At 34.0% G+C, this 23115-nt stretch overlaps 1 protein-coding gene across 1 annotated transcript in view; it reads right to left on the reverse strand.

Moving 5' to 3' along the window:
* The window catches only part of LOC127722088 (alpha-mannosidase 2x-like), a 47292-nt gene that overhangs the window by 12917 nt on the left and 11260 nt on the right, over positions 1-23115 (reverse strand). The window contains exons 6-19 of the mRNA XM_052228933.1: positions 22039-22166; positions 20174-20347; positions 19311-19497; positions 18033-18210; positions 17532-17734; positions 14217-14399; positions 13351-13465; positions 12701-12768; positions 9275-9440; positions 8390-8517; positions 7469-7565; positions 5622-5744; positions 4729-4840; positions 1885-2024 (exon numbers count right to left, since the gene is read on the reverse strand). Of these exons, the coding sequence (XP_052084893.1) occupies positions 1885-2024; positions 4729-4840; positions 5622-5744; positions 7469-7565; positions 8390-8517; positions 9275-9440; positions 12701-12768; positions 13351-13465; positions 14217-14399; positions 17532-17734; positions 18033-18210; positions 19311-19497; positions 20174-20347; positions 22039-22166 (2002 nt within the window). The remainder of the gene's footprint in view (positions 1-1884; positions 2025-4728; positions 4841-5621; positions 5745-7468; positions 7566-8389; positions 8518-9274; positions 9441-12700; positions 12769-13350; positions 13466-14216; positions 14400-17531; positions 17735-18032; positions 18211-19310; positions 19498-20173; positions 20348-22038; positions 22167-23115) is intronic.

The following is a 23115-nucleotide window of genomic DNA, read 5'->3' on the forward strand; positions in this document are numbered from 1 at the left end:
AGTTAACAGACGACGGACGACGGACGCCAAGTGATGAGAAAAGCTCACCTGGCCCAGGTGAGCTAATAAAAGGATATGAAGGGTATACTTTAATGAGAAAGCAACCAAACAACCCACTTTATAAACAAAAAGACATCTATTGGGCAACATACAGTCTTTACCAACAGATATCTATTGGGCAACATACAGTCTTTACCAACAGACATCTATTGGGCAACATACAGTCTGTACCAACAGAGATCTATTGGGCAACATACAGTCTGTACCAAAAGACATCTATTGGGCAACATACAGTCTTTACCAACAGACATCTATTGGGCAACATACAGTCTTTACCCAACAGACATCTATTGGGCAACATACAGTCTTTACCAACAGACATCTATTGGGCAACATATCGTCTTTACAAAAAGACATCTATTGGGCAACATACAGTCTTTACCAACAGACATCTATTGGGCAACATACAGTCTTTACCAACAGACATCTATTGGGCAACATACAGTCTTTACCAACAGACATCTATTGGGCAACATACAGTCTTTACCAAAAGACATCTATTGGGCAACATACAGTCTTTACCAAAAGACATCTATTGGGCAACATACAGTCTTTACCAACAGACATCTATTGGGCAACATACAGTCTTTACCAACAGACATCTATTGGGCAACATACAGTCTTTACCAACAGACATCTATTGGGCAACATACAGTCTTTACCAAAAGACATCTATTGGGCAACATACAGTCTTTACCAAAAGACATCTATTGGGCAACATACAGTCATTACCAAAAGACATCTATTGGGCAACATACAGTCTTTACCAACAGACATCTATTGGGCAACATACAGTAAAATTGAGAATGGAAATGGGGAATATGTCAAAGAGACAAAAACCCGACCAAAGAGCAGACAACAGCTGAAGTCCACCAATGGGTCTTCAACACAGTGAGTGAATGAAAGATTATGTCTTCATCATATGAAAATCAAGTACAATCCCTCCCATTAGGGGTTTAGTATCATACCATCATAAAATATATGAGAAGAACATAACCAGTATCATGCCAACAACTGGTTTTAGAATAAATGTGTTTATTTCCAATGCAAAGACCCTATAAGTAATCAATATTAATACCAAAATGTGCAATCCTTAATGTCTTGACAACAGTATCGTAACTATATCCTTTCCGAATAAGTCTGTTTAAAGGTTTGGTTAGCTTTTGAGGTGAATGCAGACATTTTTGTGCTTTGTAAAGAATATTACCATAAAATATTGGATGTGAAATACCTGAACGTATAAGATGTCTGTATGTTGATTTATATTTACCAATGATCTTTACCAACAGACATGTGTCTATTCTGCTCTTTGGTCAGGTTGTTGTCTCTTTGACACATTCCCCATTTCCATTCTCAATTTTAACTCATAATTCAAAGTATCAGAAAACAAAAAATAGGTGTCTGACATTAAAAAGGGAGCTTACACATTACAACTTATTACCTTTAAGCTGCAGACCTAAATATCGAGTTATTTTGTTCAGCTGTTCCAGAGAAAGGTGTGAATAAAATATTTATTCAACACATTGAGTATTCATAAACAGGAAGTAGGTGTCTGACAGATCCGCAAAACACTCAAGAATTACAACTCATCACTATAAATCTGCTGACCTAATTATGAAGTCATTTTGTTTAATTTGTTTAATAGTTGCAGACAAAAATGTAACAAAATACTTGTTGAACATTTGTCGAGCTCATTTAAGTCTCTGTTATTTGCAAAAAAATATGTATGTTGCCTGCAGTGTCCCAACAACATAATGTTATTCCAGTTACACTGTATACTTTGTAGTGAAATATAAACATTTTATAACCTTGTCAAATAATTACCTGGAAACCATTAAGGTCAACAAAGAATTCTCTGTCTGTGTTCTCTATGTCAGTGTTAATCCTCATGGCTGTCTCAATGTTACCACCAGTACTACTGATGTCTACCAGGTTATATATATCTATAGCACTGCCATCTGTACCTATAAATAAAAATCTACCAGGTTATATATATCTATAGCACTACCATCTGTACCTATAAATAGAAATGGCTACCAGGTTATATATATCTTTAGCACTACCACCTGTACCTATAAATAGAAATGTCTACCAGGTTATATATATCTTTAGCACTACCATCTGTACCTATAAATAGAAATGTCTACCAGGTTATATATATCTATAGCACTGCCATCTGTACCTATAAATAGAAATGTCTACCAGGTTATATATATCTTTAGCACTACCATCTGTACCTATAAATAGAAATCTACCAGGTTATATATATCTATAGCACTGCCATCTGTACCTATAAATAGAAATGTCTACCAGGTTATATATATCTTTAGCACTACCACCTGTACCAATAAATAGAAATCTACCAGGTTAGGATTGTGAGAAAATTTCAATAATTGTAATAAGGGGTATAGAAGTTGCAGATACAAATGTGAAAAATCCTAATTTTTAAATAATTTTGCAATTATTTTTTAAAGATTATTCATTTGTCATTTCAGGGCCTTTTATAGGTTACTATGCCTTATGGGTTTTTCTCATTGTTGAAGGCCATAAAGTTACCTATAGTTGCTACCTTCTAGTCATTTGATCTTGAATGGAGAGTGGTCTCATTGGCAGTCATACCACATCTTCTTATTTTTACATGGTGTGCAGATATGACAAAGTCCATGTCATCCCAAAGTCACCCCAAAAAATTCTTCGGATAAAATAATGAAACAGGTGCGAAAGTAAATCATGTCAGTTAGATTCTGTAAAAGTTCATGAAATTCTGTCAAATGGTTCATGAGCACTTGTGGAAACAAAAAGTAGGACATAATGATGAACAGACTAACTGATGAACATACTCCATCATCACTATAAACTAGCCACTTCAGAGGTATAACAACAACTAATGGTGTAAAATGATGTGTAACATTAACCCTTTTAAATTGCCCTAACAAATTAAAGAACCTTTGTAAGCATGCCCGCATACCACATGCCCCCAAATTGTCACTGGGCAAACACAATCTCACTAGATTCAGACTAAGTTCAAAGACCCATAACTCCTACAAAAATCATTGATAAAAATTTCTTGTGGATATGCACATCTACATTAACTATAAAGTTTCATGGAATTCTGTTCTTTGGTTTCAGAGGAGTTGTGATGACAAAGTGTTGCAGTAGTACATTTAGGCAAAATTCTAGTTCAAAGGGGGCATAACTCCTAGAAAAATATTGAATCATAATTTCCTGTCAATATGCACATCTACATGGTATTTAATTATCATTTACAAGGCTTCATGAAATTTTGTGGAGTTTCAGAGGAGTTGCAATGACAATAACAGGACTGATGGACGGACAGGTCAAAAACATTATACCCTACGCAACTTTGTTGCTTGTGGTATAACAAGAATAATATGTTACAATATCTGGCCTGCTACAATATTGGAATTATTTCAAGGTCAAGGTTTTCCTAAACTTAGAAATTGGTCATCTGAAACCAGTCTGATACATATGTACTACTAATTATAATTCCAATATAAAATGTTATTACTAAACCAGTATGTTTCTATCCCATCACTAATTTAAGGAAGGTGCTACCTGAGGTTAAACGTTTGTTAACAAGTGGATTTGCATGTATTTCACTTGTCAGCCACAATGCCATGATTCTACCAGGACTTACCAGGAGAAGTGAGAATTCTAACATGTGACTTGTCATGTGGTCGTGAGACTTACCAGGAGAAGTGAGAATTCTAACATGTGACTTGTCATGTGGTCGTGAGACTTACCAGGAGAACTGAGGATTCTAACATGTGACTTGTCATGTGGTCTTGAGACTTACCAGAACTGAGAATTCTAACATTTGACTTGTCATGTGGTCGTGAGACTTACCAGGAGAAGTGAGAATTCTAACATGTGACTTGTCATGTAGTCGTGAGACTTACCAGGAGAAGTGAGAATTCTAACATGTGACTTGTCATGTGGTCGTGAGACTTACCAGGAGAACTGAGGATTCTAACATGTGACTTGTCATGTGGTCTTGAGACTTACCAGAACTGAGAATTCTAACATTTGACTTGTCATGTGGTCATGAGACTTACCAGGAGAAGTGAGAATTCTAACATGAGACTTGTCATGTGGTCATGAGACTTACCAGGAGAAGTGAGAATTCTAACATGTGACTTGTCATGTGGTCGTGAGACTTACCAGGAGAACTGAGGATTCTAACATGTGACTTGTCATGTGGTCTTGAGACTTACCAGAACTGAGAATTCTAACATTTGACTTGTCATGTGGTCGTGAGACTTACCAGGAGAAGTGAGAATTCTAACATGTGACTTGTCATGTAGTCGTGAGACTTACCAGGAGAAGTGAGAATTCTAACATGTGACTTGTCATGTGGTCATGAGACTTACCAGGAGAAGTGAGAATTCTAACATGTGACTTGTCATGTGGTCGTGAGACCTACCAGGAGAACTGAGAATTCTAACACGTGACTTGTCATGTGGTCTTGAGACTTACCAGGAGAACTGAGAATTCTAACATGTGACGTGTCATGTGGTCTTGAGACTTACCAGGAGAACTGAGAATTCTAACATGTGACTTGTCATGTGGTCGTGAGACTTACCAGGAGAACTGACAATTCTAACATGTGACTTGTCATGTGACTTGTCATGTGGTCTAGAGACTTACCAGGAGAACTGAGAATTCTAACATGATGTTCTGTATACTGGTGGTACACTACAACCTCTGACACAATGGGGCCTCTTGTTATTCTTATGGTCGGTGACACATAGTTGATAGTCTGCCAAAAAAAAATGAAATAAAGACTATTAAAGAATCATGCTTTTTCATTTTATGTGTTCATTCCTTCCTTTTCCTTCTTTTTTCAGAAATTTATAGCCAAATAAGTATAATATTATCTATAGGCTTTCAATGAGTGAAAGATAGGTACCAATAAATATATTCACTATAATATATATAACTAAGCTTACATATCACAAAAATTGATTCAACTTTTTAAAATGTGCATGTATATGTTTAGTACCTTGCTACAACTTCATGTGTCAGAACAGAATCTCAATGCTTGACAGTGTCCTTTTATGGTATTTTTGTCTATTCATGATTTGGTGTTAATATCTAACTGTCAAGTTCCTCTTGTGAAATCAGTCACAATATGTTTAGCCTAAGGGTAATTTACAGTTTGGTGTATGATTTCAGTCCCTTTTCACTGTTAAATGTAATGTACTGACCTTCAAATGGCTACTTACTTATGGACTGTATGGTTGTTAATTACAACTTCATTTGAGAATCATTAGACTAGACTATGTCAGATTCACTATTTTGTTTACCACATGGATTCATTTATATTTGTGGGTAAAGATTTTTTTATATTGAATTTTCTTTGATTCTTGAATTCATGCTTTTGACAAATCCCCTCCCCCAATCTTTTTTCTTACCTTTGCTGGACCATCAAGTAAGAACAGGAAAGCTCCACTCTTCTCCTTACCATGAGATATACCATACGATACAAATCTGACTATTGCTTACCCCCTCCCATCCCGTTCCCCAATCTTTTTTCTTACCTTTGCTGGACCATCAGGTAAGAACAGATAAGCTCCACTCTTCTCTTTACCATGAGATATACCATAAGATACAAAGCTGACCTCTATCTTGTGTTGTTTCCCATCATCCTTTGTTGTCACAGACTGTAATTAAAATTTAATTTACACAAATATTTACATTTTACTGTCGGGGCTGTTCCAGAATTAAATGGAAGGGCATGAGAAGTACTTTTTTAGACACCAACCACCCAAAGAATAACATTTTCAATTTACTACATATAATTCTTGCAAAATTCTAAGGAAAATGCAAACTACCTACTATAAAAAAAGTTTGAGTGCCTCCTATCCTCACCACAATCAATTTTGTAACAGTACTGATGAAACACAACTTTACATGACCTTTTTACCTTTTTGTACTTTACTTGGTTCTAATCATGAGGAATGTTTTAATTGCAGGTTTTAATTTACATGTTTTGTAAGACATCTGGTATATTATATAAAAAGACTCTTTTGAAAAAGCTAATTTCTATCCTGTTTCACTGGTTATAATACTGTGGATTCATTTTTATTCGTGGTTTACCAATTTTTGTGAGTTTCATGGGTCACAGCTAACCGTGAATTTAAACATTCAACGAAGATTAATACAGAGAAATTTGTATTTAGTCAGATTTTTATTTCCGTATATGTTGTGCAATTCTAGTACTAGCAGAGTGTTGACTTCCATTAAACATGATAACATAACACATGTTTTGGAAATAAAATAGAAAACCATTTTGATTAAATAAATAATAAAATCTTAAGAATATAAGTAAGAATTAACCTTTTAAAATTGACTAAAATTGTTTACAGGAAATAACTGCAAGTTGTTAATTACCATGTCATAATTTTGTTTGTTGGTGATTAAGTACGGGAAATTGACCATGTGTAATGTTGTTACTGACAGAAACATTAAATTTCACACCTTTGACTTTAAAAAATTGACAAACTTTTAATAAGGTAGCTCAGGTAGGACACCAGTTGCTTTTCAAATAAAATTTCTATAAATTGCCATTGAAGCATAAACAAACAAATAATAGTTACCATTGTCCACACTTGTGATCTAAGTTTTAAATGAACACTTTAACCTCTAATGACCAAGCGACGATTTTAACAATTCAATACATTTCAATTACTTTCTATCTTTTGTTTTATAATTATTTAAACAGAGATCTACAAATTAATGTATCTGAAACATTTTTAAAAAAAATTTCAAACAGGGATCAAAGAATTTACATATCCGACGAAATGTCTTTTTTCCTCTAACCTCGAAAAATTGATACCCAAGAAAATACTGTAAATTCAGAAATTATTGCTAGGTTTTTATTATCGCGAATAATGCGACTGGGTGATATTCGCAATAACTAGATATCATTGAGATGGGAGCCATCTCTGTGGGCCCCGCTGTGAATAATGTGTGGTAAAAAATTTGTATCTTTATCATTGGACATGGGGTTGTCAACTGAAACCAAAGTTTTTGACCTTGACCTTTGACCTAGGAAGTTGTACATAAATCATGACACACCCTCTGGTGTTGGTTAATACAATTGTCAAGTCTTCTCTTCTTGAGACATCCCTTTTAGTAATCCCCATCAGTAAAAGAGGATTGAAGGTACTTCTTCATAAAACAAAAAAAGAAATGTCCCCCTCCGCTGTGTAAATGAGGAGTAAAATTGTATAGAGTTGTACAACAGGATCATAGCTTACATTACAAAGTTTATTTTTCAAGTTTTTGTATTTGTTGCTGTTTTTTAATAGGCAGAATATGGTTTTATTCTGCTTTATCAAAGCAATTTATACTCAAAATCATATTTCAACATTGTAAATTTTACCTTCAGAAAGCCTGTACTTCCAGAAAACTCAGCTTTCAGGAAGGAATTTTCTATGGAGAAATCTTTTTCTTGTTCTGTTTTGATTGTAAATGAAGATCTGAAGAACACAAAAATGTACTGTTATTTCATTTATTTGCCAGAATAGAAGAAACTTTTTGTGATTTTTTTTATTTCATGGTCTTTACAAATTTTGCTTACAAGTCTATATCAAATTCTATGAAAACAAGTTCTCCATGAATTAAAATGATTTTTTACTCAAATATCAATTTATAACTAACAAGAATGTGTCCATAGTAAACGGATGCCCCACGAGCACTATCATTTTCTATGTTCAGTGGACCTTGAAATTGGGGTCAAAACTCTAATTTGGCATTAAAATTAGAAAGATCATGTCATAGGGAACACGTGTACTAAGATTCAAGTTGATTGGACTTCAACTTCATCAAAAACTACCTTGACCAAAAACTTTAACCTGAAGAGGAACGGACGGACGGATGAACAGACGAAGGAACAGACGCACAGACCGAAAAACATAATGCCCCTAGGTGGGGCATAAAAACCCAGTCTTTGGCTATTATACAATATCTTCTTATTTTTATAAGTATTACTTATAATACATGTACAAATAAAATGCACAAAAAAATCATATCAAGTTAAACATTTCATCAACACTTGCAGAACCACATAAAAACGCATACTCTCAAGGAAATGGATTTATACATGAAGAACATTTAGGTTACCAGGATGCTGATCATTGAAATTAATCTTTACAACATTGAAATTATTGCTGAATATGCATCAATTTTCAGTTCTATTTCCACTGAAGGAATCTTCCCAAACTTATCATTGTTTGTATTGTGCCTATCTAACTCTTTAATTTCATGAAGAATTTTCTGTAATTTATAAATAACTGATACTTACTGTTCAGGAACATTTTCAGCCTCTGTGTTGTACATTGTTACTCTCCCATAGGATCTGCTTCCCTTACTGATCCTCTTCAGTAAGTAGGTAGTGCTACCTAAGGCTGGAACATCAACAACAAATGACACCTGTAGCAAATTTGATAAAAATTGTTAAAATAAATTATATATATTCACATCATTTGTAAACACTTCAAACAAATAGAAAAACAAAGGATATGGGGTATCCATCTATGATACAAAATCAGTACATGAACACTAAAAAAACACAAAAAGCAAAGGAACAGTGCTTTTATTGCGATTCGTATTCCCTGCAAATTTTTTTCGCACAGACTAGGTAAAATGTTTCACCACCAAATTGTGCCTGGTAAAAAAAGAACATACTGTAAAGTAGTACATAGTTAAAACAAAATAGTTCCTAAGCATAGGTGTAAATATAAAACTAATATTTTTAGTAATTAAGGTATTGAATAAAAGGTCATCCTTGTAGAACACATATTGACTGATGATTTTGAATAATACAAAAATGTATGAATGAATTCTAAAATTGAGGGCATATATTGCCTGTTTCTTTCTCAACATTTTTATTAATTCATTTTTTTATTAAAGCATTTGGATCAATAACTATCAAAATCTCAAAATGTTCACTTTCTAAATTTTTCCTCTCTCAGCTCATTATTGATGACCCTTTATTTTTGCAACACTTGACCCAAACAGGAAGTTGTCTAAGTAACTGTCTTTTCTGGAATGGACTAAATAGCAATAAGGTGTATTCTGTAAACCCCTCTTACCATGGTTACTTTCAACAAATTATGATAATTTCACTGAACTGAACTAATTAAAAATATAATATGACTTGAACAGATTTCCAATGAAAAAATCTCACCAAGAATTCTTCAGGGGCCATTCTATTCTTTATAACCCAGAATGCATCAGTCTGAGATGGAACATCTGCACCATTGCCATCGACAACCAGGACATTTTGTGTATTTACATGAACTGTTACCACCTGTTCTCTGTTGTGAGCCAAGGAATTAAAGAAGATAACTGGACTGCAAAATAAATTTGGAAAATTGGTTATTGATTTACTGAGAATGGATATCCCTTCCCTACATCTGAATATTTACAGCAATGAAAATTGAAGAGTTTTTCCTCATTTTTAATAGATCATGTCTAACTTTTTGTGACATTTTTAGGCTATTTAATATACCATTTCATTTGTAAGTTAATTGTCAGTAAAACTAGATATTCTTAATTTATAAATATATTATAAACATATCTTGATTAAATCAAATGAAAAAAAAACTGTACTTTGAAACAATTCAGGAAGTGAAATACATATAATTATTTATACAACAACAAACTGGCATTTCCTGTAAATCTGCAGAATTTTTCAATTTTTGTCAATTAGTCTAACTGCATTGCTGTACCGGTATTACCAATTAGGGATATTTCAGTAGCCAGTTCTTTCCGATTTTTTATTTTGTTTTGTCTTTTAACATTTAAATAAATTCAGTCATTTGAATCACTAATTTTCTGATTGTTCTTTTTCGTTACACAACAATCATGACAATGTTCTACTAAAAAGTAAAATAACAAAAATACCAAACTCCAAAGAAAATTTAAAACAGAAAATCCCTCATCATCAAAAGCTCAAACTTATCAGGGTGCTCTTTTCACAAAAATCCATAGTTAGTTATACTAATTTGTTCATGATTTGCAATTTTTTACTTTTAAGATTTTTTGTGATAAGAGTAGTGGCCATCTTAGATTTCAGATTTAACAAGTTGAACTTTGAGCTATTGCTGAATAACGATACCCTAGCTATAAGTATTTAATAAAGTGGATAAGCGTTGAATCTGAAAATGCATCACAAAGTAAAGCATGCTCACATGAAGCTCTGGTCCTGAGAAAAACATAACAAAACTTTTATTGGACGGAAGGATGAACAGAATGACTGAAGGATGTACCTACAGAAGTTAATCAGTATACCCCTCATTTCCGAGCGGGTTAATAACTAGAGGCTCTCAAGAGCCTGTGTCGCTCACCTGACTCTACTTTGGTTTTAGAAATCATGTAAAGATAGATAAAAATCATAACAGATACCCAAATAATGATTGAGGCCAAATTTTGATTAATATTGGTCCTGTTATTTAAAAAAATATCCTGGTGGCCATCTTGAACAGTAAATCGGCAACAAAGTAGCAACACTTGGTCAGCACTTCATAAGGAACATTCATGCCATGTTTGGTTTCATTCCATTCAGTGGTACTCTAAAAGAAGACATGTGTATGTATTTCCCATAGGGTCCTATGTTAAACTAAGTTCCCCGATGGCGGCCACTTGGTCAGCACCTCATAAGGAACATTCATGCCATGTTTGGTTTTATTCCATTCAGTGGTTCTCTAAAAGAAGTCATTTGTATGCATTTCCCATAGGGTCCTATGTTAAACTAAGTCCCCCACTTGGTCAGCACCTCATAAGGAACATTCATGCCATGTTTGGTTTTATTCCATTCAGTGGTTCTCTAAAAGAAGTCATTTGTATGCATTTCCCATAGGGTCCTATGTTAAACTAAGTCCCCCGCTGGCGGCCATCTTGGATGATGGATCCGCTACAAAGTAACAACACTTGGTGAGCACCTCATAAGGAACATTCATGCCATGTTTGGTTTCATTCCATTCAGTGGTTCTCTAAAAGAAGTCATTTGTATGCATTTCCCATAGGGTCCTATGTTAAACTAAGTCCCCTGCTGGCGGCCATCTTGGATGATAGATCGACTGCAAAGTAACAACACATGGTCAGCAACTCATAAGGAACATTCATACCATGTTTGGTTCAATTCCATTCAGTGGTTCTCTAAAAGAAGACAATTGTATGTATTTCCCATAGGGTCCTATGTTAAACTAAGTCCCCGCTGTCGGCCATCTTGGATGATGGATCGGCTACAAAGTAACAACACTTGGTCAGCATCTCATAAGGAACATTCATGCCATGTTTGGTTTCATTCCATTCAGTGGTTCGCTAAAAGAAGACATTTGTATGTATTTCCCATAGGTCCTTTGTTAAACTAAGTCCCCTGCTGTCAGCCATCTTGGATGATGGACCGACTGCAAAGTAACAACACTTGGTCAGCACCTCATAAGGAACATTCATGCCATGTTTGGTTTCATTCTATTCAGTGGTTCTCTAAAAGAAGACATTTGTATGTATTTCCCATAGGGTCCTATGTTAAACTAAGTCCCCCGCTGGCGGCCATCTTGGATGATGGATCGGCTACAAAGTAACAACACTTGGTCCCAACCTCATAAGGAACATTCATGCCATGTTTGGTTTCATTCCATTCAGTGGTTCTCTAAGAGAAGACATTTGTATGTATTTCCCATAGGGTCCTATATTAAACTAAGTCCCCTGCTGGCGGCCATCTTGGATGATGGACCGACTGCAAAGTAACAACACTTGGTCAGCATCTCATAAGGAACATTCATGCCATGTTTGGTTCCATTCCATTCAGTGGTTCTCTAAAAGAAGACATTTTTATGTATTTCCCATAGGGTCCTATGTTAAACTAAGTCCCCTGCTGGCGGCCATCTTGGATGATGGATCTGCTACAAAGTAACAACACTTGGTCAGCACCTCATAAGGAACATTCATGCCATGTTTGGTTTCATTCCATTCAGTGGTTCTCTAAATGAAGACATTTGTATGTATTTCCCATAGGGTCCTATGTTAAACTAAGTTCCCCGATGGCGGCCATCTTGGATGATGGATCGGCTACAAAGTAACAACACTTGGTCAGCACCTCATAAGGAACATTCATGCCATGTTTGGTTTCATTCCATTCAGTGGTTCTCTAAAAGAAGTCATTTGTATGCATTTCCCATAGGGTCCTATGTTAAACTAAGTCCCCCGCTGGCGGCCATCTTGGATGATGGATCGGCTACAAAGTAACAACACTTGGTCAGCACCTCATAAGGAACATTCATGCCATGTTTGGTTTCATTCCATTCAGTGGTTCTCTAAAAGAAGTCATTTGTATGCATTTCCCATAGGGTCCTATGTTAAACTAAGTCCCCCGCTGGCGGCCATCTTGGATGATGGATCGGCTACAAAGTAACAACACTTGGTCAGCATCTCATAAGGAACATTCATGCCATGTTTGGTTTCATTCCATTCAGTGGTTCTCTAGAAGAAGTTCAAAATGTAAAAAGTTAACGCCGACGCCGGACGACGGACGCCAAGTGATGAGAAAAGCTCACTTGGCCCTTCGGGCCAGGTGAGCTAATAAAAGCATTAAATGATTATATTTTACCTTCCTTCATCAGTAACATCAATAACTGTTTTTTCTGCCAAAGAATCATGATTTTCTCTGCTTTCATCCTGTAAACAATAACATCATGAATACTGTATACAAGTATATGAAATTGTATACTGTAAACTCAGAAATCATTACAAGATTTTTATTATTGTGAATTATGCCACTGGGTGAGTATCGCAATAATAAGAACTTACATTCTGAAATCTGACACATATATTTGTATGCAGCTTTTCCAGTAATCACAATAATTATACTCAAATTTTTGTCTTTTCTTCCATTGACTGATATATCCACTGTAAACAAACACATGCGAAGTCCCTGTGAAGAATATTTCCTTAAAATATACCATTGTTAATCTTTAACCCTTTAGCTTAGACAAAACTGTTGGGGAATCCCAAAATGAACCAATGAAATTCGGTTTTACAATTGAATAATCTTTCAACTCATACATTCCTGTTCTTTAAAAGGTATATGTGTTTACATTATGATGATTTTTACACGTGTTTGGAATGCAATTAAAACAATGGCCTATATGAATGGGCTTCTTTGTTCAAATTGAACAGCAAAAGTGTAGAATTTGAAGGATTTATGCAATCAGATGTTGATGAAAGTGAAGTTAAAAGAATATACCAGTAAGAACATACCAAGTTAAATATAGGTTTATCATTGCTGTACTTGTAGTCAGACTTAGACTTGGCTGTCAGGTATGTCATGGACTCAACTATAATCCTCTTGGCATTCATTAAGGCTTCTAACATTCTGAAACAGATGACATATCATAAAGCCAGATATCACAAGGATGTGATTAGACTCATCCAACACTTTTTAAAATTTTTTTTTTTACCAATAATGTCATATGACTCTGATTTTAAAAGACATCCTTGTCATAACACATATTTTTGTAATTATTTATCATGCATTTGTGACCTACTATAGTAGTTAATTTCTGTGTCATTTGGTCTCTTGTGGAGAGTTGTCTCATTGGCAATCATACCACATCTTCTTTTTTTTATATTTGTTTTTTCCAAGCTACTCACACATTAAAACATTGCTAGGATACTCTTAATACTTCGTAAAAATTTGTATTTACTACCATTGTTGCATTTTTAAGTTTTTGCAGATTATAAGATATATTTGAAATCAATACTATTTTCTAATAAAAGAATCCAGCATTTTTCATACAAGCCATGAATACTTGATTTTGTGGTTTTTACGAATTCTTCATACAAGCCATGAACACTGGATTTCCTGCTTTCTACAAATACTTCATGCAAGCCATGAATACTTGATTTCGTGCTTTTTACAAATTCTTCATACAAGCCATGAATACTTCATTTCGTGGTTCTTACAAATTCTTCATACACACCATGAATACTTGATTTCATGGTTTTTACAAATTCTTCATACAAGCCATGAATACTTGATTTCATGGTGTTACAAATTCTTCATACAAGTCATGAATTCCTAATTTTTTTTATAACAATAGTACCAGTTTTACAATTCAATTTACCTTTTACCATAATCAATGACAACGAAATCTTTAGCGGTTCCTGTGATACCATCATGATGTTGGAACAGACCTAAGGCTCTCCTAGCTGTCACTAACATCTTCATCAGAGCACTCTCAGGGAAGTTAGAATAAGCATCACTTCTACTGTAAGCTGTTGCCATGGTAAAGGCTATTTCTGCTGATCTAAATGAAAATAATAAATGACAAATAAAGTAACCTTAAATTTTAGAGGATTGTCTTTTCCTCATTTTTCAATTGACCTCCACATAGCAGGGGTTCAAATTAGCGGTGGTCCGAGGTCCGCGACCTTCCACTATTGCAATCGGACTTTGGCTTTGGTGACTAGCTACGCCCGACGGACCTTCAATTTGAAAGAAAATAAAAATTAACTTTGCTGACCTTTTTAACCATCAGTATAGTCATTTCAAAGCCATATTACTATTGACATCGTATACCCCTCCATGGATAATTTTTTCTAGCATTCAACAGGGTCTGGTTTTTGGACCCATTTCCCAATGGCAAATACCCTACATTTTGCAGAATTTTGGGACCAAAATTTCCAAACGATCTCAAAATTTATTTTTTATCTTTATTATTCATGACAGCGATGTTCATTTTGTTCAACTGCTAGCTTTATACCGAAAATCGCCAACTAGTAATGTGTAAATCCGAGTAAAATCGTATCTGAATGACAAAAACAACTTTGAAAAACAATGGATGTCATAAACCGGAAAACAATTACAATACCGGATCAAATTCCGGGGGCGGATAAGGGCAATTCCGGGTTTGCTGATCAAATACAATAGAAAAAATAATAATTCCAGGCAGATGACAAAATACATCTATGATGATGAAATATAAACACTAGAATTGAAAACCAAGATATATGGAAAAGAAAGAAAAAGCAGGAAATATTTTATACAGAAACTCAAAATTACTTTTAGTTCACAAATTTTCATGTCAAAATCCAATAAAATGTGACAGTAATTTTCTTTATCCTATTAATAAATGTTGATATTACATGTAGATACTTATAATAGTGTAAACATATTACTACAATTCCAAGAGGTAATTTCTTCTCAATTTTTAAGGGCCAGTAAAAATCTGGAAGTTTCTTACTTTATTTTCACAGAGGAACTAATATAATAGTGCAACTAGATATGATACACTTAAACAGCTTTGAATTTGAACTGTTACTTTAATTAAAATTGAGAATGGAAATGGGGAATATGTCAAAGAGACAACAACCCGACCAAAGAGCAGACAACAGCCGAAGGCCACCAATGGGTCTTCAATGCAGCAAGAAAATCCCGCACCCGGAGGTGGTCCTCAGCTGGCCCCTAACTAAAATTGTGTGCTAGTTCAGTGAAAATGGACGTCACACTAAACTCCAAAACATATAAATGAACTAAAATTTAAAAAAAACATACTAGACTAACAAAGGCCAGAGGCTCCTGTCAGACTTGGAACAGGTGCAAAAATGCGGCGGGGTTAAACATGTTTTATGAGATCTCAACCCTCCCCCTATACCTCTAGCCAATGTAGAATGTCAGATGTCAGAATAGGTAACAAAAGAAACTAAGTAAAATGACAATGATACATAAATGAACAAAGGACTACTAGCAGTTACTGACATGCGAGCTCCAGACCTTAATTAAACTGATTGAAAGATTATGTCTTCATCATATGAAAATCAAGTACAATCCCTCCTGTTAGGGGTTTAGTATCATACCATCATAAAATATATGAGAAGAACATAACCTGTATCATGCCAACAACTGGTTTTAGAATAAATGTGTTTATTTCCGATGCAAAGACCCTATGAGTGAATCAATATTAATACCAAAATATGCAATCCTTAATGACTTGACAACAGTATCGTAACTATATCCTTTCCGAATTAGTCTGTTTAAAGATTTGGTTAGCTTTTGAGGTGAATGCTGACATTTTTGTGCTTTGTAAAGAATATTACCATAAAATATTGGATGTGAAATACCTGAACATATAAGATGTCTGCATGTTGATTTATATTTACGAATGATGTGCTTGTACCAATGATAAAATTTAGTAAATGTTTTGACTAGTTTGTGATATCGAAAACCCTGGTGTAATAATATTTCAGTAATACAGAGATTTCTTTCGTTGAAATCAAATACTTTGTTACATACACGAGCGAATCGAACAAGTTGAGATATATAAACACTCAGATATAAAAATTGTATACTCGGGTATGAATTGAACAATATAAAAAAAGAGATACATATAGCCCTTTATATTATAGTAAAAACCAAACATTGTAGTGCCTTGAGTGAGCACTTCTCTTCCAAATCTCACCACTTCTCCCTATCAGTTTCAAAAAGAGAAGTCACTTCTCCCTATGATTCAGAAGTAGTGTGAGCCCTGAGATAATGGTATAATTAATAATTAGAGACAACACACCCATCCACAGTGACAACCTCCCCAATACCAAAAAAAAATGATTATTTGAATTCATAATATACAAGACAATTACATTTATTATTAAACATGTTAAACAACACATTAATTTTGTATCTTACTGAGTTATAAAATATTTCAAGTAGGACCTGGAATTTAGGTTGTGGGCCTTTAAGTTTGGAGTGTCAAAGGTCCTGGACCTTCCAGTACCAAATGTTAATTTGAACCCCTGCATAGCATTGCATAGAGCAACCTTCCACGACCTTATGATAACTTTACTTTATATTTTTTTTGTCTTTTCAACTTTTTCATTTGATACATCAGTTATAGTCATTGAGAAACAGACATCACTCATCTGAACCTTACATCTAGAGCATGAACTTGAGGACAAGGCCAAATGAAATATGTCAGACAGACTTTGAAGGCCGTAGAGTTGACTATAATTGCTTACATCCACTTCATTTCAACTTTGGTGATAGTTATCTCATTGGCATTCATACCACATCTCCTTATTTTAATATTCTACTCTCACAACTAGTCCACATACAAACATTGGAGACCTATAGGAACAGACATCATTCTGAACATTAAACCTGACCACTTCAGCATGGTGGGTCGAAGTCATGTGACAATCAGTGTCTGACATGGTTTCATGAGATACCGTCTTACAAATTTTATTATCCTAGGCAAAAGCAAGGATAAAATATTGAAGTTATTTGCAATTAGTTTACGCGGCTGCTGTCACCTCCAGAGGAATATCTTTTAATATTTTACAATATCCCCATTGCCAGCAAAGGAATATCTATGTCTAACCTAACAATACTTTCATTGCAGATGAGACAACAATGACTATCAGAATGTCCTTAACTGTAAACTAACCTTTGATGATATTCAAGTACCCTGTCCAGTCTTTTATAGAATGGTCTTGATGTATAATATCCACTCCAGTAATGTTCGTCCCGGTCAGCATATGTAAAGAAATCTCCACTTAAAACAGGATAGCTGGGTGGCTTCTGTCCATATTCTACATCATTTACTTCATATAACTTCTTAAAATAATCTGTTAGCGTTCCAAACTGCATCTGAAATTATAACAGAAAGTAGCTATGGTAAATCAATTAAAACTATTGCTTCATATTCTTCTAGTGCTATGTTTGTGGTAAAATATATTGTAGTCCACTGTTTCTAACAACTTAAAACTATACTTTAGTAACTCTTCTGTACCAGTTAATACAGAAGATATTGTATACTCTTAACTGAAATTTGACTAATAATAAATAAAGTTCAGTGTCAGCTTACCTGTGTATCCAGGTCAAATTTGCTTACATGGGTATCAAAGTCAAAATTGCTTACCGGTTTATCAAAGTCAAAATTGCTTACCTGTGTATTAAGTTCAGATTTGGAGTTAACATAGTCAAATATCTTCTGATAATTAGTGTACTGTTTTTCCCATTCGTCTCCTCTGTCATAACGGAAGTCATCACCGATTGGTATAAACAGTACATTACTTCTGTACAGCTCAGCTTTTTTCCTATACTGATCAAGTAGTGTAAGAGATCTACAATGATCAAATACTGTAAATTCAGAAATTATTGCGTGCATTTATTATTGCGATTTTTCAAGAATGGACAAAAATGCGAGATCAATTATTGCGATATCAGGAAAATCTGCATACAGGTATATGTAACAGATATCTGAATGCGAGTTCTTATTATTGCGATAGTCACTCAGTCGCATTATTCGCATTAATAAAAACCTCACAATAATTTCTGAATTTACAGTATACTTCTGTTAGTACTATCAAGAGGTTTGAGGGGACTGAAATTTCAAATAGTTTCATTTTCATTTTTTCCTGGTACTTTATTCTGATCTTCCTAATAGAACAAATTTACACAATGGAACTTTTTTGTGATTTATCTCCAATCTCAATATCAGAAAAACTAAAGCTCTTCATGATTTCTTCATGCCACTCTTAACAGATGTCCAGAAACACATATATGTAACAGTCACAGCAAATCCCATGCAGGATTATTCAAAGCAAAAACATATTTGATTACTTTTATGCTCGAAGATACAGAAAATTACATACTTTTAAAGGAATTAGTTATGAGGAAATTCAGAGCAAAGTTACAACGTTATTCGTTTCAAGCTGTATTTATCGTGTTTGAAACAAAAAATTATACATGTTGGGAATTCATTTAACGAAGAAATTCTGTACAAATTTGTTGAACAGTAACCAAATGTGGCTCAACATTTCACTGTCCCTAACGATTGCTACTTTCTTGTAAGGCAAATGACATGCATAAAACTGAAAACTAATTAACAAAAATATTAAAAAACAAGAATGTGTCCATAGTACACGGATGCCCCACTCGCACTATCATTTTCTATGTTCAGTGGACCGTGAAATTGGAGTCAAAACTCTAATTTGGCATTAAAATTAGAAAGATCATATCATAGGGAACATGTGCACTAAGTTTCAAGTTGATTGGACTTCAACTTCATCAAAAACTACATTGACCAAAAACTTTAACCTGAAGCGGGACAGACGGATGAACGGATGGACGAACGAACATACGAACGAACGGACGCACACACTGAAAACATAATGCCCCTCTACTATTGTAGGTGGGGCATAAAAATAATCTGACTAGTTACCTTTCTTGAACATTGCCTTCATGAATATGTACAGGTGGTACTCTCCATGGACAGCTCCACCTACTGGGAGAAAGACGACCGAAGTCAAACTGACAACAAACCTTAGGGTCTGGACCACATGTGTGTGGCACATCATAGGAATAGAAGGGCATCATATGGCACAAAATATCTGTGGATCCATCCTGATCTGTAAAACAGTTACAATATTACTTCCATATACTGTGGTTTTATTTATTTTTGTGGTTACCAATTTTCATGGTTTCTGGAAAAATTGATTTTTCATGGATTTCTTGGTTTTGCTAATCTCTGCATACAAGTCAATAGGAATTTTGTACTTGGTAAAACGATCAAATTTGTGGTTCACCTTTACTCACAAAAATCAGTCTACCACGGATAATAATGGATCCGCAATACATATAAGAAATGAAATCAGTGACTTGATCATTTTTCACAAGCTGTACTGCTCATGAAATGGATGCATTAAATTTACCTTTTTGTTCAGTTTGTCTCATAAATGTAGCCTTCATGACCAGAATCAAAATAAAGAATGTTTAAAGAAATAAAAGACCCCTTCATCCATACCCTCTTATATTAGGACATATCAATAAGAAGTGGTATCATGAATCATTACACTGCAACATTCCTCGTATATCAACTGTTTTTAACCATTTTTGCCATTTTTGCCATTGACAATGTTCCAGTGTTTCCAAAATATCCCTTAATGCTAATGCATTTGCTTCTTAACAGTATTAAAATTGAAAAATACAAAATTGCCGATAAATGGAACTCATGTATCATTTGTAATTACCCCAGTTTTGTCTCCTGTCAGTATATATTTTAAGATACAATAGTAATCAAATTACCCCAGTTTTGTCTCCACATAAATTCAAGTTGTTTTTCTTTAGCTAGGACTTTCTTTACTGCATAATGGACTCTCTGTATTAACATGTTTTTGAAGTTCATTTTCTTCAGTAGGTAAGCCATGGTAGGAGTGTGTCCAAAAGGATCAATGGCCCAGCCAGATTCTGGTCTCACTCCTGTAAAAAAACAAGAGATCAATTATGTAACAGTATTTATATACAGTGAATTAATCATGCTCATATTTAATAATCAAAACATTAGGTAAAAATATTTAGAGATACCATTGTTATATTTAAATTGGTTATATATAAATGTACCTCAAACTGATGAAACTTGCAAAATTTGACTTATTTGATGTCATTTAAAATAAAACAGCAGTTAGTCACTTAACCCTTAGTCTGCTGCATTCATTTCTATTGTACTTTTGTGTATTGCTGAATAAAATTTTAATCACTGATGAAATGAACATGTTTACTTACAATTGCAATATCTTTGTAAATATTGAATACATGTATTCATCAATAAAAGTTATATACAATAGTATTGTTATATTCTGTATTTTTTTTTTATTTATTTCATTTTTGTGTGAGTCTCTGGTCATTTATTACCTGTACAGGTGCAAATAGAGGTAAACAAAGGTAAATTAATTTTTTTCATGTTTTATTAACGCGAATCCATCAATGTAAAAACTTTTCAAAGGTATCCATGACTTCAGAATTGACACCAATATTGTTAAAAATCTCTTTTAAGAACTAGTTCCATTGCGATTATCAAAAGAAAAAAGTTTCTTCTCGGACCAACGTTTTTTTTTATGCAACTATTTTCCGGTATTTTCCTTCCTACTTTCGACTTTTACTTCCATGTACAAATATGTTTTAACAACAAGTTCATTGATATAACTTTCGTCAATAAATAATCTTGACAAACATAATGTTTGAATCTATCGATGTCAGTGATCAATATTGATTCACAGTTGAAAGGCGCAATGATAAACATAGCAAATCCTGTTTCATGTCATCCATTTCGAACATCGTCTGGGGAATCCCCGTGGTTCCCGTTTTAAAAGTCTTCTGTTCACAGTTTTGCTAGAATGTTTCTATTTCCATCTATTATATATTCTGTTCTCGTCCAAATCATTTAAATTGGCCGCCGCTGTTACAGCGTTATCAATGAAATACTTCTGAACGTGTTGGCCTTCACTCCAAATAATTTCCGCCATTTTGTTACTTTTTTCATCTAAATTTTTCACTTTAGGTTTCATCGCTTATACCTGATTTAAAGTCAAGAGAAACTCAAAAGTACGCCGAATTTTAACCAATCAGAATCAATACAAGTCTAAACTGCCGCAATCTCATAAATATTGACTCCGCCCATTCCATGGTAACTGTGTAAACAAATGAGATATGGAAACGACAATAGTTGCGCGTAGCAGTAGCGGACTGCTTTATCGGAGCGATAATAGTGGCGCATAGCAGTCTAAGGGTTAAGTATAAAACTGTCATTTTCTGTAAGTTCCAAGAAAGTTCAACTAATTCTGAACAAAAAACAGCAATATTACTGAAATCAATTCAAAAACTACAAAAAAAATAGTCCATAGGATAATGTTTATAATGTCTTAAAAAAAGTTTTACACAAGAACAAGAATGTACCAACATTGTAAATTGTAGAAGATCATGTGTTGATATGTAGATGTCTTTTACAGGATTTACTGTGGTTGGTATATAGCCTACATTTCCTTTTTAGTCACATGAGAATTTGTTTTTTCTTTTTTGATTTTTTCTTACAAAAACAATACAATAATGCTTTAATATGAAGATGGTAGAACTGCTTTATTCATTTAAATAAGACACTGAAGTAATTTGCATACCTAGTGTTAAGTTCAGCCATTGGTTGCCTTCAATCATCTGATCAATCATAGCAAAGTAATGTGTATTGGCTTCGTCATTCATCACCCAGCCTCCTGTTATTATCTCAAACTGACCTTTCTCTATCAATCTACAAGTTCAATGTATTGTATATAAAGGAGCTAACTTGTCATATTCCTTGTAGTACAATGCAGGGTATTTTATATCAATTTAACCCGTTATCATCTAGAAAAATGCTTGTAGTACTTGCCACTGAACATTATAAACACTTATCAATCAATCAATCACAATTTTCAATTTGTTTAATCACAGAAAATTAGCATAGTCACATGACTATTGAAATTTTAAATTAATTTCAGATCAACAAATGAATTTCAAAAAGCAAAAAATGTCAGTGACTAATTTCCAGATTGAAATGAAAATATATATTTATTATATACTTAGTAGTAAATACAGGTAAATTGTGTGTGTAATACAATTAATGATAATTGTGCTGTATCAGCCATCCATGATGATATCGATATCAGTCACCATTGCAAAGGCTTTATCAAACCCCTAATCTGTATGACGTCATGGTAATAAAAACTTTATCAAACCCCTAATATGTATTACGTCATGTCTCGTGAAAAATACATAAGAGAGATTAGTTGTACTTGAGGTACATGTATATAGTCTCATTGGCACTCATACCACATCTTCTTATATCTATATAATAAAAGTGTATATGATATGGCTTTTTCAATATCACACACCGTATCAACCCTCAACCAATATAATCCCTCGAGCAGAGCTCTTGGAATTATATTGGTTGTGGGTTGATACAGGTGTGATATTGAAAAATCCATATGATATTCTCTATCTATATAGTATTGAAGAAGAATTAACCAAACATACAGATCCATAAAAGACGAACAATGAACCCTAAAAAATGTCTGTATGTACAATATGGATATTTAATGGTTTTAGAGGCATTCTTAACATTCTACATGTTAACAGGGGGTTATCAAAAAATTTCTGTAAAAAAGTTTTAGCAAACTTTAATATATATTTTCTATTTTTATCAATTAATTTTCCATTAT

The sequence above is a fragment of the Mytilus californianus genome, unplaced genomic scaffold, assembly GCF_021869535.1.
Source record: "Mytilus californianus isolate M0D057914Y unplaced genomic scaffold, xbMytCali1.0.p SCAF_12, whole genome shotgun sequence".
Lineage (NCBI taxonomy): Eukaryota > Metazoa > Mollusca > Bivalvia > Mytilida > Mytilidae > Mytilus > Mytilus californianus.